This window comes from Puntigrus tetrazona, chromosome 6 (genome assembly GCF_018831695.1).
Source record: "Puntigrus tetrazona isolate hp1 chromosome 6, ASM1883169v1, whole genome shotgun sequence".
NCBI lineage: Eukaryota > Metazoa > Chordata > Actinopteri > Cypriniformes > Cyprinidae > Puntigrus > Puntigrus tetrazona.
Genome location: NC_056704.1, coordinates 14579048 through 14594529, shown reverse-complemented (window position 1 = coordinate 14594529; position 15482 = coordinate 14579048). Strand labels below are relative to the sequence as shown.

The window sequence follows — 15482 nt, the reverse complement described above, 5'->3', positions numbered from 1 at the left end:
GAGACCTGTAGTGAAAAAAAAGACTGTAGCAATAATAACTGTTGATTTTTTGTTGTCTGTTGAATGCCAGATCTACAGAACAATATTGTTGCCAGCCTATTGCAAATAATTACAAATAGCTTTCACTTTAATGAGTTACATGTTGTATTTATGGCCTAACTGACTACTGTGTGTGTGTGTGTGTGTAGAAATCCGAGCTGTGACGTGCACCAAGAGCCTTTGTCTTTGACTGTAATTGAACCCAGTCTACAGGACACTCTGCCTCAGTGCATCAACACCAGATGCAGCCAGCGCTTCACCAGCAGGTACAGCCATATACTGTATCAGTTGTGACCAGCTTGCCCTTAGCAGGACCTTAACAAAAACACAGATTCTCTGAGAGTATTGGTGTTTCTCCTTTCACTTAACACAGCTAATCTCACATCACTTATTCACAACCCGTGCTGACCACAACAGTCTTGTGTGTTTCTCAAGATCATACAATGTCAGCTATTATTAGGGACTGTCGAAATCAAATACTCGAAAATAGCTCATGAGTTATCTCACGCTGTCGTTCAACACGGCCTCAAAGAACCAAGTCTGTGTTGGTAACACTTCACAATACAGTTCCGTCTCATAACATCAGTTAATTATATGAACTAGCAATAACAAATACTTCTAAAGCATTTATTAATATTTGCTAATGTTTTTTTTTCAACATTATTGAGTCCAATATCTTAATATTATTTAGTGGACCTGAACTGATGTGAACGGTTATATGTTAAAAAAAATTAACATTATCAAGGATGAGTAAATATTGTAACATATGTATTGTTCATTGTTAGCTTGTTAATTTATTCATTAACTATATATTTAATATATATTATAATGTGTGTGTGTGTGTGTGTGTGTATATATATATATATATATATATATATATATATATATATATATATATATATATATATATATATATATATATACATTGTTTGAATGCATTGTAGGTGATGGGAGTGCTTTTGGTTTTTTTGTGTGTTCCTCAAATAATCCTGAAAAATGTGTCATGGTTTTCACATAAATATTAAGCAGCACAACAGATTTCAACATTGATAAAATTGGGAAATCAGGTGACGCTAAATATAATGGCTGCTGAAAATTCTGCTTTTTTTATCATATGAAAAAAATATTTTAAAATGTATTCAAATAGAAAAGTTATTTTTAATTGTAACAATGTTTTACCATTTATACATGTTTTTGATTAAATAAATACAGCCCTGGTAAACGAAAGAGAGATATTTTTGGTAGTGTATGTGGTATCTTTAACAATCTCTATAACCTAATTTTTTGAATGTTCTGTTTTATTTGTGTGGGTTGTAGTGACTGTTTCGGTGTTCTGGACTGTGAGTGGTGTATGGTGGACAGTGACGGAAAGACCCATCTGGATAAGCCTTACTGTGCCCTACAGAAGGAATGCTTTGGAGGGATAGTGGGTGCCAAGAGTCCTTATGTGGATGGACTGGGCATTTTAGGTGAACTGCTATTTCTGTAGTCACACTATTGTTACAGTTTATTGATATATTTTTTCTGTTTATAATAGCATATGTGGGTCAATTACATTGATGGGTCCCAATAGAAAATGACGTCTTTCTATTGTTTAGTTTTGTTGTTTTGAAACGATATGCACAGAAGTTTGGAATTACGCTTCATGAATCACACATTGCGCCTTGAGGATCTGCTTTATTTCGATACGTCATGTATTTCTCTTCTTTTCAGATGAGGAGTTGGCCTCGCTGAATATGATCAAAAGTGCGCCCGTGGGGCCAGTGGCAGGAGGGATTATGGGATGCATCATGGTGCTGGTGTTGGCTGTGTATGCCTACAGGCACCAGATCCACCGCCGCAGCCATCAGCACATGTCCCCGCTGGCCGCGCAGGGTGAGTCTGGACGCTTTGAGTCTAAAAGTGATTCTTGGGAAACAATGCTAGGGCTCTGCATTTAATGGCATTTCAGTTTCCATTTTGGCTTCCAGTGATTCCGAAAACACGATAACCAAGGTACAAATATTACTGTGCCGAATTTTGTTTCCACTTCTCCTAAACAGAATGCCCAAATCAGTCAAATCTTGTAATGCTGCTGTCGTAATGAGCAGCCTACTACAGGATGATGTGTTATAAGTGCATTAATCTGCTAAAGAGAGCTCACGCTGTTTCTTGGGTGACTTTATATTTGTATTTCCAAGAGGAATACGGATAAGCAAAAGTATACTTCAGGCTTCAGATATGTGGCTAATAGTCAAAAATGTGTCAAAAGTCCCGAGTTGGCATGTATTCGTATAAACGCAGTCAGTCATATCTTAAGTGAACACGAACAAAACTGTAGCTGCGCATTAAGTCTTAGAGTGACAGCAGCCTAATGTCAATCAAACAACAAAGAAAAATACATGCACTTCTCGTGACTGAACAATTTAGTAGTTTAAATAAAAAGCTTTGTATATGTAATTCATACAGGCTGTATGAAAAAGGTTGGCATTTTACTGGTGTCTAAATTTTGACATCATAGCATCCTTATGCCCAGCAAAATATACTTAATATAGCGCTATCACGAGAAAAACACTCACTCCTGTTTGTTGTGATCGCAATATTGACCAAAATAGTAATCGTGATAGATTTTTTTGGCATTATCAAGCAACTCTATCTTTGACCTTTTTGTTATTTGGTTTTGTTTTAATAAATCATTACTGTATAAAAATAATAAGAATTAAGGTTATTGAATTAAAGTCACAGAGCAGGTAAGGAAAACGGGTATAATTAAAATGTAGACGGGACCTTTTAGAATTGAGAATTGATTAGAAAGCGACATGTTTATCTCTGACAAAGAAGCTGGTGACGTCAGCCTGAGAAGGAAAGTTGTTTCAGAGAAAGAGCAAGTAAAACTCACTTTAATGAGGGAAAAATGATTGAGTGCACTTTTAAAGTGTGCTACTCCTGTGCTAATGAGATACTAAAGCACAGCTGACCGCTAAAAGGACCTTAGGAGGATATAAAAGTAATTTAAAGAGTTGAATTCCCTCTTCCCTTGCAGTTGCTCGCTCATGTCTCATGCCGGATTCAGCCTCTATATGTGCAAGTATAACTTGGGCTGGTGCAATATAAATGTTTGAATCAGTCTGTGCTGCAGTCAGTTTTGCAGTTACATAAACTGTCTGAGAGAGTCCACTTTAGTCTAAATCTGCATTCTAGAAATGAATAGACTGGAATGCTATATTCCCTTGAATTGGCTTTCCTCAGTTTTTTTAACAGTTTTTTCTAGTGGGCAAAAAGTGATTTGAGGAGATCTGACGTCTGTCTTCTTTTTTTATGATAGAGACTGCGGACCAAAGATATATTACATCAAATCTGTTCTGGATTGCTCCGTCTTTCTAATCTTCTCTCACGCCCGTCTTTCTGCCTCTGTCTCTTTTATCAGAGATGTCTGTCCGAATGTCCAACCTGGACAACGAACGAGATGACAGAGATGAAGACAGTCACGAAGACAGAGGAATAAGTAAGATACCCGCCTCCCTGCCTGGCACCGCTTCGCTCGAATCAACACAGAAAACCTTCAATGCCCGTTTTAGCATTAGTAATTACACTGAGGGTTTTTATGTACATCAAATCTACAGCATTGTACTTTGTACCGTTAATGCAGTTTTGTCTATGATTCAGTGCGTCAGGCACCAAATGGATGATAATCCGCGAATTCTTTGTGTACGGTGTGCTGTTTTATTCTCCTAGAGTAAAAAGCGGCATTCATGCTCACAATGGTACTGTGTCATTCTTGTATGATAATTGCTTCAAACAGCCATGTGGGTTAGTCTGATGTCGTAATTGGTCTCGTCTTTAGTGACAATATTATAATGTGTTCCTGATCGGCATTCTTGTTTCGTTGTACATTGTATAATCAGAAACATTTTCAATACCATCTGATTTATTCGATTTTGTGCCATGCATAAGTGAAAGAAACATGCATTATGAAACGTCACGTAAGAAACTAAGAAATCTAAATGAATAACAGTCAGTATGTATATAATACTGATTATCAGTGTTAAATGTACAATCACGTTTATAATATATATATATATATATATATATATATATATATATATATATATATATATATATATATATATATATATATATATATATAAATGAATTGTATATATAATACATATTTTCTAAAATATATACATATAAACATAAGTACACACAGTAGTACCTACATTTATTATGTAACAAACTTTTGTTTTTGATGCAATTAATTGTGATCAATAATTTCACAGCACTAATAAACTTATATATATATATATATATATATATATATATATATATATATATATATATATATATATATATATATATATATATATATATATATATATATATAGTTGACCAGTCTTACTTAGGTGTGTGGATTATGGAATTAGCATGCACACATATGATATGGTGCTTGGGAAGTCTTTTGGAAGACTTCTTTTTGAATTTTTCCTCATTGTTTACCGAGTTCATCCCCAGTATAACCTTTTATGTAAGAAGTATCTACAAGTGTGTTATTGCCTTTTAAATTTCCTGTACTCTTACACCATGCTGGCCAGCTGGAGACCCAAGTGTTTTATTGTTATATGACCATTTGGCTCTGTTTCTCTCTCTCTCTCTCTCTCTGCAGTAAGTAACACTCGATTCATTGCTGCTGTTATTGAGAGGCACACACACAGCCCAGAACGACGGCGGAGATACTGGGGCCGGTCAGGGACAGAAAGTGACCATGGTAAGAGTGCGTATGTGTGTGTTCCTCAAAGTCTACAGGAAAAACGATATTAGTAGGTTTGAAAAGATCCTTTTGAAACGAGGGTCAAAGTAAAATTCAAAGGCGTTACCATCAAATTTCTCACCTAAGAATATATTGAGAGTTTTATTATTGAAATAAAGCAAAGCCTTTCCCGGGAGCTCAGAGTACGCTTGTGTTTCATTGGCGGCTCAAGGCTTGGGTTACTTGGAGTCTACAGTGCATGCTAAATCCGCCGCCCCTCAGGGACGAGTCTTTCTGGAGATCATTGTGTAACCAGCAAGAGGAGAAAGGGCAGCCCTATTCCACAAGGAGAGGTGCAATGAGAGACCTGGAGGAAGAAAGCCAGCAAAGTGGGTAGATTGAGAGATGCGAGAACAGTTAGAGGTGGCAAAGACCAAGTACAAAAGTTTCTTCCCTGTATTTTTATTTGGCAGGGTTAAAGGTCACCTCCCACCGGCTGCTCAGTCATCCAGCTTAAGGGTCGTTTTAAAGCAATATCGATTTGGCTTTTGAGCGTGCGTATGCAGGAGAACAGCTCCGAAGCCTTTTCCTGTACGCTCTGACTCATTACCGCTCCACCAACACAGAGAGTTTTTGCCAGGAGCAACGTCGATGCATACGAGTGTTCTCTTCAGATCGAGGTTTAAAGAATTTCTCTAAACAGAAATGAGTTTTCTGCCAGGAACGGAGATGCTTTTTAGCACTTGTTTGCTTGCTTGGCTCTTTGATATGTTTAGGGACAGATCCTGATCCAGAATCGGTATCCCGGCTCTTTCCCTCTCACTGCAGCGTTTCAAAGCTGGTTCCAGATCCGCTCCGAGTCGGCTCATGCAAACATTGATCAAAGTCAGGATCATAAGAGGTTTCTGACCTTTCTTTTCACCTGCGATCTCGTTTCAAATGTCACATGTGGCTGGACGTTCGGCCACCCGACAGCAGGACGAGACCTTTTTTGTGCTCTTTGTACTGTGACTTAATTCCGGATGTGCTGGGGCTGTTATTATGTTAAGTTTCCAACAGTTTGTTTGTTTTTTGTATGCATTGTGAGCTCCCCTCCCACCATACAAGTTTAGTTGCCAGTAACTGTCTAATCTGTTATTCACTTCAGCTACTTCATGTGTCTTTTGTATTGTTGTCTAAACAGGAACGTTGGCAGTTTGACAGGGGAAAGTGGATTTGGGTAGATAACAAATAACATTGTCATCAGCTTCTCCTTTCAACGTTAGGATTTTAAGTTGGAATTTATGTATAAAGGGAGTTGTGCGTTTCAGATGATGTAACTCGCCAACAATTTTGAAATCACATTTGTTTGTTTTTTCTCCCTCTAGTTTGACATATACCAATTTGAAAGTAGAAATGTTCGATGTAGTCTCTCAGTATAAAGTCCATATGTTTAAATGTGTTTGTATAATAATAGGTGTAGTAGGATGTAGGCGTCAAAGCATTGTTTCTTAATGCAAATCTGTTGCAGACAAAACATTCCTCTGCACCAAACGTCACGATTATTGCAGAACATATTATAGAACATTTCCAAACACTATTATTAAAGTTTGTGGCAAGTAAGATGCATTAAATTGATTTAAACAGACAGTAAAACTTAATGTTTTTAACTAGCTTCCAACTAGCAATTTTTACTAAACATAGAGACATAACTAGGTTCAAATGTCCACACCAAGTTGAAAATTCACTTTGAGCTCTTGTTTAAGAGATCCAAACTGCTGTTAGCTACACTTGCACGACTTTTTAGATGCAAGGTTAATTTCTATTGTAGCTTCCAGAAATATTGATTGCCATTCCTTCTCTATTCGTACGTAGGTTACAGCACCATGAGCCCTCAGGAGGACAGCGAGAACCCCCCCTGCAACAACGATCCTCTCTCAGCAGGCGTGGATGTGGGCAATCACGACGAGGACCTCGACCTGGACACACCTCCACAGACAGCCGCTCTCCTCAGCCATAAGTTCCACCCGTATCGGCACCCCCACACGCACCACCCCCTGCACCTGCACACGCATCATCTCCAGGCTGCCGTCACCGTGCACAGCGTGGATGCCGAGTGCTGATCCCGCCCACCCGTGACCCCAAACCACCCGCCGGCCCTGCCTTCAATGCCACTGCTAACTTCATCCACCACCTCCATTCAGGCCCTGCATCCTGCAAAGACAAGGAGAGAACCTTAACTCCCCAAGTATCCCTGGGCAGCCGCTGAGGTGTTTTGTGTTTGTAGAGCATTGGTGAACATTTGACCTCTGTAGAGGTCATTAGGGAGTGGATTTGGCAGGTTCATAACGATACAAAGCTCCTTATGTTTTTTTGTTTTTTTTCGAGAAACAATGAAGATGAAAGGATTATTTTTCTACTATTTATTTAACAGGAGTGGAGGTGGAGCTCGTGAACGGAAAAAAATATATAATTGACTGACTGATTGAATTTGTCAGCTTTCTATTAGGCCCATAGAGCCCCTTTTTTAGACCCGCCCAGGTTTTCTCTCGACTAGACTGCAAAGCAGCCTTGAAGGATTCGATCCGTGGCACATTTGAGTCATGCGCACGCCATGAGAATTTCTTGTGCGGAGAGTAAACAAAACATTTCAAGGAACAATAGACACAAATGCCTGCTCCGCACATCAAGGAGATGCGAATATGGCGTATTCTGAGGAGCTGTCGCTCTCTGGTTTGTTTTGTTTGTTTTTTTTTCGACAGTGTGAGACGATGGCGAATCTCAAGACACTGTGTGCAATGTGACCAAGGTGTTCTGGGCCGCTAACCCAGTGCGCGAAAATTTACGATATTTTAAAGATGACTGGGAGACAGACTGTGCTCGGTGTGTGTGTATAAGCTGTCATCGTATTGTCGTCTGGCCGATTATTTTACATTTGGTGTACGAGAGAGAGAGAGAGAAACGGAGTGTGCATGTGTTGGTGCTTGTGTACGTAATTGTGTGTGAATGCGATGGATGCGTGATGGCGCAGATGGATCGTCTCCAATAACGTTGTCGGTTTTTTAAGTCATTAGTCAGTATTGATGGAATGCCATGACATTTTCCAGATCCTTTTAAACCCATGTGCACTTTTACTCGACCGCCTGTCTACTGATGAGTAGGCATTGTGCTCCTATGATTTTAGAGGGATTGTGTCTATTGTTTTCAGAATGAAATGATATACCATGTATATACATCTAAAGTTTAACAAAGTAGCTATAAATGTGTCATACACTACAACAAACCTTTCATCCTTGTCAGAAGTGTTTCATTTTGTCAGTTTTTCTGTGTATGCCCTTAAGTTACACTGAAATTTGGGTGGGGTGGGGGTCTAATGAATAGTTTGATTTTAATCTGTGTGTGATGAGAATTCATGCCCATAATCATGATCTTAAATGATTAAACGCATGAGCAAAACACAACTTTCACACATTATGATACAGAAGTCTGGTACGTTAGTTCTGTCCAGGCATGTCCCTGTGAAATTTCAGCCTCAATCTATTTACGGTGACAGTTTTAAGCAAGTATACCTTAGAGACTGCTGAATCACATCTATGAATCATATTTTATGCACTTAAAGTTCAGGCAGTGTGCAAGCATCATTCTTATTTTGGCCGTATAACTTTAAAGTTGATATTCAGATCCGTTGCAGGGTGACCGTCTGGTCATTATGTGGGATCTGCTGTGATTCCAACATAACTGATGAATGCAGAGGATTCTTGTGTTTGTGTTTATACATGCATTTAGCATCATATAAAAAGATGCTCCGTAAAACATTTTAATGAAGATAATATGACGAGGCATTTCAGTACTCGTAGTCGGCTCATAATTCAACCACCCCAGAGGATTGTGGGCTAGTTGTCACACTTTTACTCCAGTGAATATTTTTTCTGGGTGGGGATGCAGAATAAATCAATTTCTGTGTAGGCACATGCCTTGAAGTCTTGGCCACTGAACATTTCCAATGTTATTGCCAAAGTAATGAGATAGACTTGATTAAACGCATTGATTTTTGCACATTATGGTGTAAGGAGAAATCTGTCGATTAAGGGCTTTTAGCCAAATTAAAAGTTTGGAGTTTGTTTCAAACTAACTTTCACGCATGGAACTTGACCTTATAGTTAGAGAAATTTATATTTGCATTGCACAGGTGTCAGGGTAAATGAATGAAAACAGTGGGATTCACGGGTGCTCCATTATGACATCATCAGCAGCCCATTACTGACCTACATTTCGTCATCTTTTTTGGCGCGGTCACACACAACGGGCAAAGAAGGTCACGTGAGGCGCAGGGCATTCCTCTCGCGAGCTGTCGCTGCCTGGGATTTGCATACAAGGTCTTTAAGGCTCATCCTTGGTGGGTAATTTTAACCTGAATACGAGGCGTCAGCATACAGCGGGGATGGCAGAAAAGTGGAGCACTTCTGCTTAAATCGGGGCCATGGGAGAGACGGCGTGATTTGGGGGAATCGGTTCTTTTGAACCGTTTATTTCAGGGAACCGGTATAAAAATGATTCATCTATACGCCTCCTGACGTTTAAAACGCCTTCACATGCATGGCACGTGCTCTAAAAATGTTCAAATAGACCATATATGTTTAGGCATTTTTTTGTTTGTTTATTGTAATTTCATGTTCAGTTCAATTTGTTTCACCCATGCAAAATGCAATGCAAAAAAATAAATAAATAGGATAATCATTTACAACTTATAAGTGATTTGCATTTAACAATTTCATTTACTTCATGAATGAAAAAATGTCACTTTATAATTAAAAGCCATAAGCTCTTTAAACGAACTAGAATCAGTCGCAATCAGCTCATTGTCGGCTCATTACGACTCCAGTTGATTCGGACTGAATCAGCGCGATTCGTTTAAAATTGGTTAATAAATCACTTCAACTGATTCATAATTCGATTTGAAAGATCGATTCTTTTGCGAACCGGACGTATCGCCAGTCTAAGCTTTAGAGGAAAGCAGTTGCTCAAGTTTCCAGGTCCTCACATTTTTCTCTTGTCAATACCGCAAGGCAAACGTAACCCTGTGAAATGTACAAAACCGTTCAGTTTAATTACTTATTGTTCTGCTCCTGTTCCAAGTTTACAGTGTTTACCTCTCAATAATACATATGCATGCATCGTTTGCGAAATCAGTCGCGCATAAATGAATAAATCGCCCATGGATTCTCGATGCTTGGGACCACACACACACACACACACACACATAATGACTCGGATACCGCCTCCCACTCAGCGCTGCTCGCGGTGAGGAGTTCAAGGTTCCCATCACCCCTTTACATAAACACACGCGCGTCCCAGATGCGCGCTCTGCCCGCTCGAGCGCCCACGCACTACTTTTCCGAGCCATTGAAATATTCTGGTCTTTTCTCTCACTCCCACTCAGAGACGCGCTGAATCACTGCTTTAGTTCATGTTCAGGTAATTCAGATGAATGCATATGACATGTAGCCTGTGTAAAGGGACTGGAGCTTCCCATATATGCCTGGTGATGGTGGAAAATAATCAGTGTGTGTGATGATTAATCCATGCACTGCAATAGGCATATCAAACCGATATTATAAAGCAGTTCAGGGGTGGTTTAATTTGCTATATTTTATTTAGCTAAGTATTTTGTGATTGCACCACCTCAGAAAATAATTATGCTAAATTTAATAAGAAGAATAGCCTACTACTACTACTACTAGTAGTAGTAGTAGAAGTAATAATAATAATTGTTAAAATTATTCTCATGTCAAAAAAAAAATCCAAAAACTGAAAAAATGTGTTATCCCCATTCTTAAAGAGTCAAATGCAATCATCTGTAAATATTGTTGATGTGGGATGTGTAGCTGCTGAAACTCAAAGCGTTCATTCAGGGACATTATAAGGACTCCTGTGATAGAGTCTGCCAGGAGATGGCATTTAGCACACCCACGAGAGACGGCATAAGTCATTCATTCCAGACCAGAGCCAGTGTATAAGGAGTCAAAAGATCTGTCAGGCATGCAAGATTTTCTGCGGGCATGCCTTCAGATGTTTCTGCCATGCACAATCTCTCCAAATATACAGACTAAATGATTTCTGAGCTATAAATGTCAGCTTGCATGTGCAGTTTGTTTTAGCTTTCACGCAACCGTTTAATAAGTAATTCGTTTACAGCTTAAAGTTTTTAGACACAATGTTGGCAGTAATGTTTGGTCTCTCGATAAAAATAGTTCTGAACGCAGTCAAAGCAGAAAATATGTGCAACTCTGAGCAACACAGCAGTGGCGTTTTAACTAAACAGCAACTCAGTTGAGTGAATGATTCAGTGAAGAGCGATTTGTCTCCACCTACTGGCAAAACAGAAAAGATCACTGAAAAGTGACAGCCTGTTTGGAAAAAAAGTGAAAAGTTGGATCGCTTGTTTGGAAATCGAGTCTTCTAATTAAAAAATATTGTTGTACCAAACATCGGGATAAGAATATGCATTTACCATTGATGCTCAGTTAAATTTTGTGGGTAAAATCAAGCCATTTCAATACGAATCGCCTTTAAAATCTTATTCAAAATCATATTCAAGTTTGTGAATTCACAGCGCTGGCCAAAAGAAAGCAGTTTGTGACATTTGTGTGAAATTATGAGGAAAAAACGCTTAAATTAAACACATAAATAACACTAGACATATATAAATAGTGTTTAATAATGTTTTAATATTTTTAATTACCAATACGCTTACGCAATTAACTGTTACAATAATGCTTTATTGTTAATATGCTGTTGCTATCTTAACTTTGCATCTATTGCTATTATTTTGTAACGCGATACTGTCCTGTTAAGACGGGGAACGAGACGAATAGTCAGAACGTGTTTGGTTTTCCATCGGTGGAGGTCGCCAGCTGTACTGTGCCGGGGCTCGTCCACACTTACTTTCAAGAGTGCCGTCGATGGGTTTGACTCAAAGCACAGACGCCCACCTATCCGCTCTCTCCGACTCACTTTCCACCGAGCGCTTCAAAATGGCGGCCGCTTCATCCATCCAGCCGCCGAGCGTGCACGCGATAAAGCGGGAAAATTCACCTCACCCGGAGTCCGACAGCCCCGCGAGCCGACAGGAGGAGGACGCAGCATCCGAGGGGACCGCCATCCTCAGAGATCTACCGGAACTTGATGCCGAGGAGATCGAGAAACGGCTGGAGAAAACTCGCAGAGAGCTGAGCAACAGGAGGAAGATCCTCATTAAGAACCTGCCACAGGATACGACCAACCAGGTAGAGAGATTTACATACATCAGCCCGACAGGTGAAAGTTACACCGCTCACTGCTTCAAGAGACGAAGGCTTTTCGGGAGCTTTTCTTAAGTAGGGTTGGTAGTTTGTTAGTCAAGATAACTTGCATAAATTTGTTATGCCACGAATTTGCGTCTAACATATAGTTAATATGTAAGTCGAGCGCACCACGTAAGTTACGACCGCTGCAGGATATGCCGCATCCGAAGTAAATAAATAACATGGCTAGCACACGGCAGTTACGAGAAACTTAAATTAAAACAAAAAGAAATACGGATACCGAGCGTCGCCCAAGTACACGTGAGCAGCAGCCGTTACAGTTTAAGTGACCTTGAAAGAAATTAACGAACGGAGCGGCGCTAAAACTTTTGCATCCGCAAGCGGCGAAACCTGTCGGTTTAACCGTTTGCGCGCGACCCGTAGCGCCATCTCCCCTGAAACAACACCGCGTTTCTGTCGCGAAAGCGCCGCCGAAGCGAAACGGAAACAAATAAGCGGAAAATATGCAGTAAAATAACAGCCCGACGGCACCTTTGGACAAACGCGCTCCGTCTGAACAACAGAGTTCCGCCGAAAGCGAGCCCCTCGCCGTCTCTATCAGCTTCAGCAACTCTTTTGTATTTCCACAAACCTCACGAACGCGACTCAAATACTCGTAACGTTAACCAAAACGCGGCCCGATGACATATGCTAAGTATAACCGGCCGTTTAACTTATTACACTTGTTTCCAAATTAACGGAATATAACACTCTACACAAACGCGGCGAGTTTCATTTTCATAAGACCTAATGGGTTTTATTTGATGCTTTATATTTTATGCCGGCTGTCGCTTATTGTTACTCTTGCTACGTTTAATGTAGAGTCCGGCGTGTTCGCTTATTAATGTTTCCGACATGCGGCGGCGCTTCTCCGGTTGCCCGGTTGAGGCTGGTTGTTGTCTGCAGGCAGGTTTGCTCACGGAGACGGGCGGGCTGACTGAGATCCGGCTGAGGGCGTTCAGGCAGGGAGAGCTCAACTCTTGAGTGGGAGATTTTCATATTCAACGAGCTGAGGTGGCTGCTGCCGATGGCATTTCCTACAGAGTTTTCCCACATTATTACTGTCAGTAAACACGTTGGATACCTGGGTCCTTAAGGGGGGTGGAATATTTGCCCAGCTCTGGGAGGAGATGAATGCAGTTAACATCTAATTGTCAGTATGCGCTGAACGGATGACATTGCGCTGTACTTTTTGCACTTTACTTTTTGAGTGTGCGGTAGCATTAGTTTTGTCTGATTGGTTTAAGATGTTTAATATGCCGTTTCACGTAGCCTGTATTGCATGCTGTATCACGGACACCTATAACCTTAGACGGCACCACAGTGAGTAACAGTTTGGAGAAGAGTGTCAGGTGCACGCCGCCGCTGTGATCGGGTCACAGAGTAGCAGCTTATCACTGAGAACACATGTCAGGCAAAGCAGCTCGGGCTCTCTTTCTCTGTCTGTGTCCCTCATTCATACATACACGATCACTCTGCTCCTTGCACTGAATAATTTAGGAGCGGGTCGGTCACAGGTTTGGGTAGGAGAAATGTCAGAAATGAACTCTGCTGATTGGCTGTTTGCCGGGGTGATCTCATCCTCTCCCCATTGCTGGGCTCTGTCCACTCCTCCACAAGTTTGTCGTTGGTTTGGGTGTCAGTAGCAGATGTTCAGCAGTGGAGTATATGGGAGTGTGTGTTCTCTGAATGCTCAACACAACATTCGCACTTACACATGGGCTTGGCGACATGACCAAAAAAATATCGTTATATATCATTAATGTATAATATATGAATATATGAATGTCATTTATATTAATTACATCAAGTTAAAATAAATAAAAATATGAAATACTGAACAAGATAAAATAAATGTAAAGCTTGTGTTGTTGTTTTTTGTTTTGCTAATGGTAAACAAAACAAAACATGAACAAAAAAATATCGTTATATATCATTAAGGTATAATATATGAATATATGAATGTCATTTATATTAATTACATCGTTAAAATAAATAAAAATATGAAATACTGAACAAGATAAAATAAATGTAAGCTTGTTTTGTTGTTTTTTTGTTTTTCTAATGGTAAACAAAACAAAACATGAACAAAAAAAATCATTATATATCATTAATGTATAATATATGAATACATTAATTACATATTTTAGTCCTGGCACATCCAAAAAAATTTTTTTACATTATATATGTGTCTTCATACACATGCATGCATAATATATGTGTGTGTGTGTGTGTGTGTGTATGTAAATATTTTATGAATATATATATACTATATGTGTCTGTCTATATATACAATCTGTAACTATACACAATAAATTCATCACACATTTATTGCTAAGGGCATCGACGACATATGTTTTTTTGTGCCATACGGTATATATTATGTACACAAAAAAACTTTTATTTTGAATGCAATTAATCACGATTAATCGATAACCCAGCGCTAATATGTATTTTATTTAGATTTATTTATTTATTTATAAAACAGTTCCATTCCTGGATTCTGATTGGTCAGAACCTGTGTTTTAATCATGATATAGCACGGCTATGACTGCTTCACCCAACGCTTCTGTGTAGCAAAATAAACAAGCATTAAAACTGTTCAGTGTATTATGTATTTGGCAAAATGAAACGTCTGTTATTCATTTAATAAAGTATGAGTGACCCCTGCTGTTGTTATGTTGCATTTTTAATCTCTAATTTTGAGACCAAGCCCTTCCCCATCTAATAAATGCTTCTCATGCGGAGATATGTTAATGCATGCGTGGCTGTGCGCGTCTTTGTGAAACCACGCAGTTTTCAACATGAGAAGGGAGTATTACAGTATCTATTAGTTTCAGGTGTGATTATATATGTGCATATGTACATATACATCAGTTTACACTGTAATGACGCTTGCAATCTCGAGCTATGCCACAAATTGTTCTGTTAACTAAAAGACGATAAACAGACGTTTTCTCATGCTGAGAAATAAGCAGATGTATGTGTGAGAGAAAATATTGTATATGGTGGTGTTAAGAAATGATAGAGCAGATGAGAAGATGTTCTCTGAGCTATTCTCTGTTTTTATTTAAGATCCATTAGATGAGCGGCATGTTCAGAACATTCTCTTTTCATTAACTGTTGCTGACAGGAACTATATTTTAGCAGAAAGACTGCATCTAACGAACTTGCTTCAAAAACATATATATTTAAATTTATTTTAATATGTTTTAATATTTTGTATTGTGTGGTAACTGCTTTGCATTGTGCCTAACATCACCCTTCAGCCATGATTTATTCACGATACAGCACAGCCCCTCTTATTGCTTGCATATATATATATATATATATATATATATATATATATATATATATATACATACAATTTTATTTAAGGTTTTAGTAATTTTGTA

The 15482-nt window shown here is 39.1% G+C and overlaps 2 protein-coding genes across 3 annotated transcripts in view; both read left to right on the top strand.

Moving 5' to 3' along the window:
- cachd1 (cache domain containing 1) overlaps positions 1-7260 on the top strand; it is a 55719-nt gene extending 48459 nt beyond the window's left edge. The window contains exons 22-27 of the mRNA XM_043242887.1: positions 189-305; positions 1357-1508; positions 1753-1914; positions 3446-3523; positions 4682-4783; positions 6620-7260. Of these exons, the coding sequence (XP_043098822.1) occupies positions 189-305; positions 1357-1508; positions 1753-1914; positions 3446-3523; positions 4682-4783; positions 6620-6867 (859 nt within the window). The 3' untranslated portion in view covers positions 6868-7260. The remainder of the gene's footprint in view (positions 1-188; positions 306-1356; positions 1509-1752; positions 1915-3445; positions 3524-4681; positions 4784-6619) is intronic.
- Positions 7261-11528: 4268 nt separating this feature from the next.
- raver2 (ribonucleoprotein, PTB-binding 2) overlaps positions 11529-15482 on the top strand; it is a 59320-nt gene continuing 55366 nt past the window's right edge. The window contains exon 1 of one of the 2 annotated variants that reach the window (XM_043240967.1): positions 11529-12030. In XM_043240967.1, coding sequence (XP_043096902.1) covers positions 11707-12030 — 324 coding nt within the window. In that variant the 5' untranslated portion in view covers positions 11529-11706. The remainder of the gene's footprint in view (positions 12031-15482) is intronic. The other variant, XM_043240966.1, reaches the window with a different exon arrangement.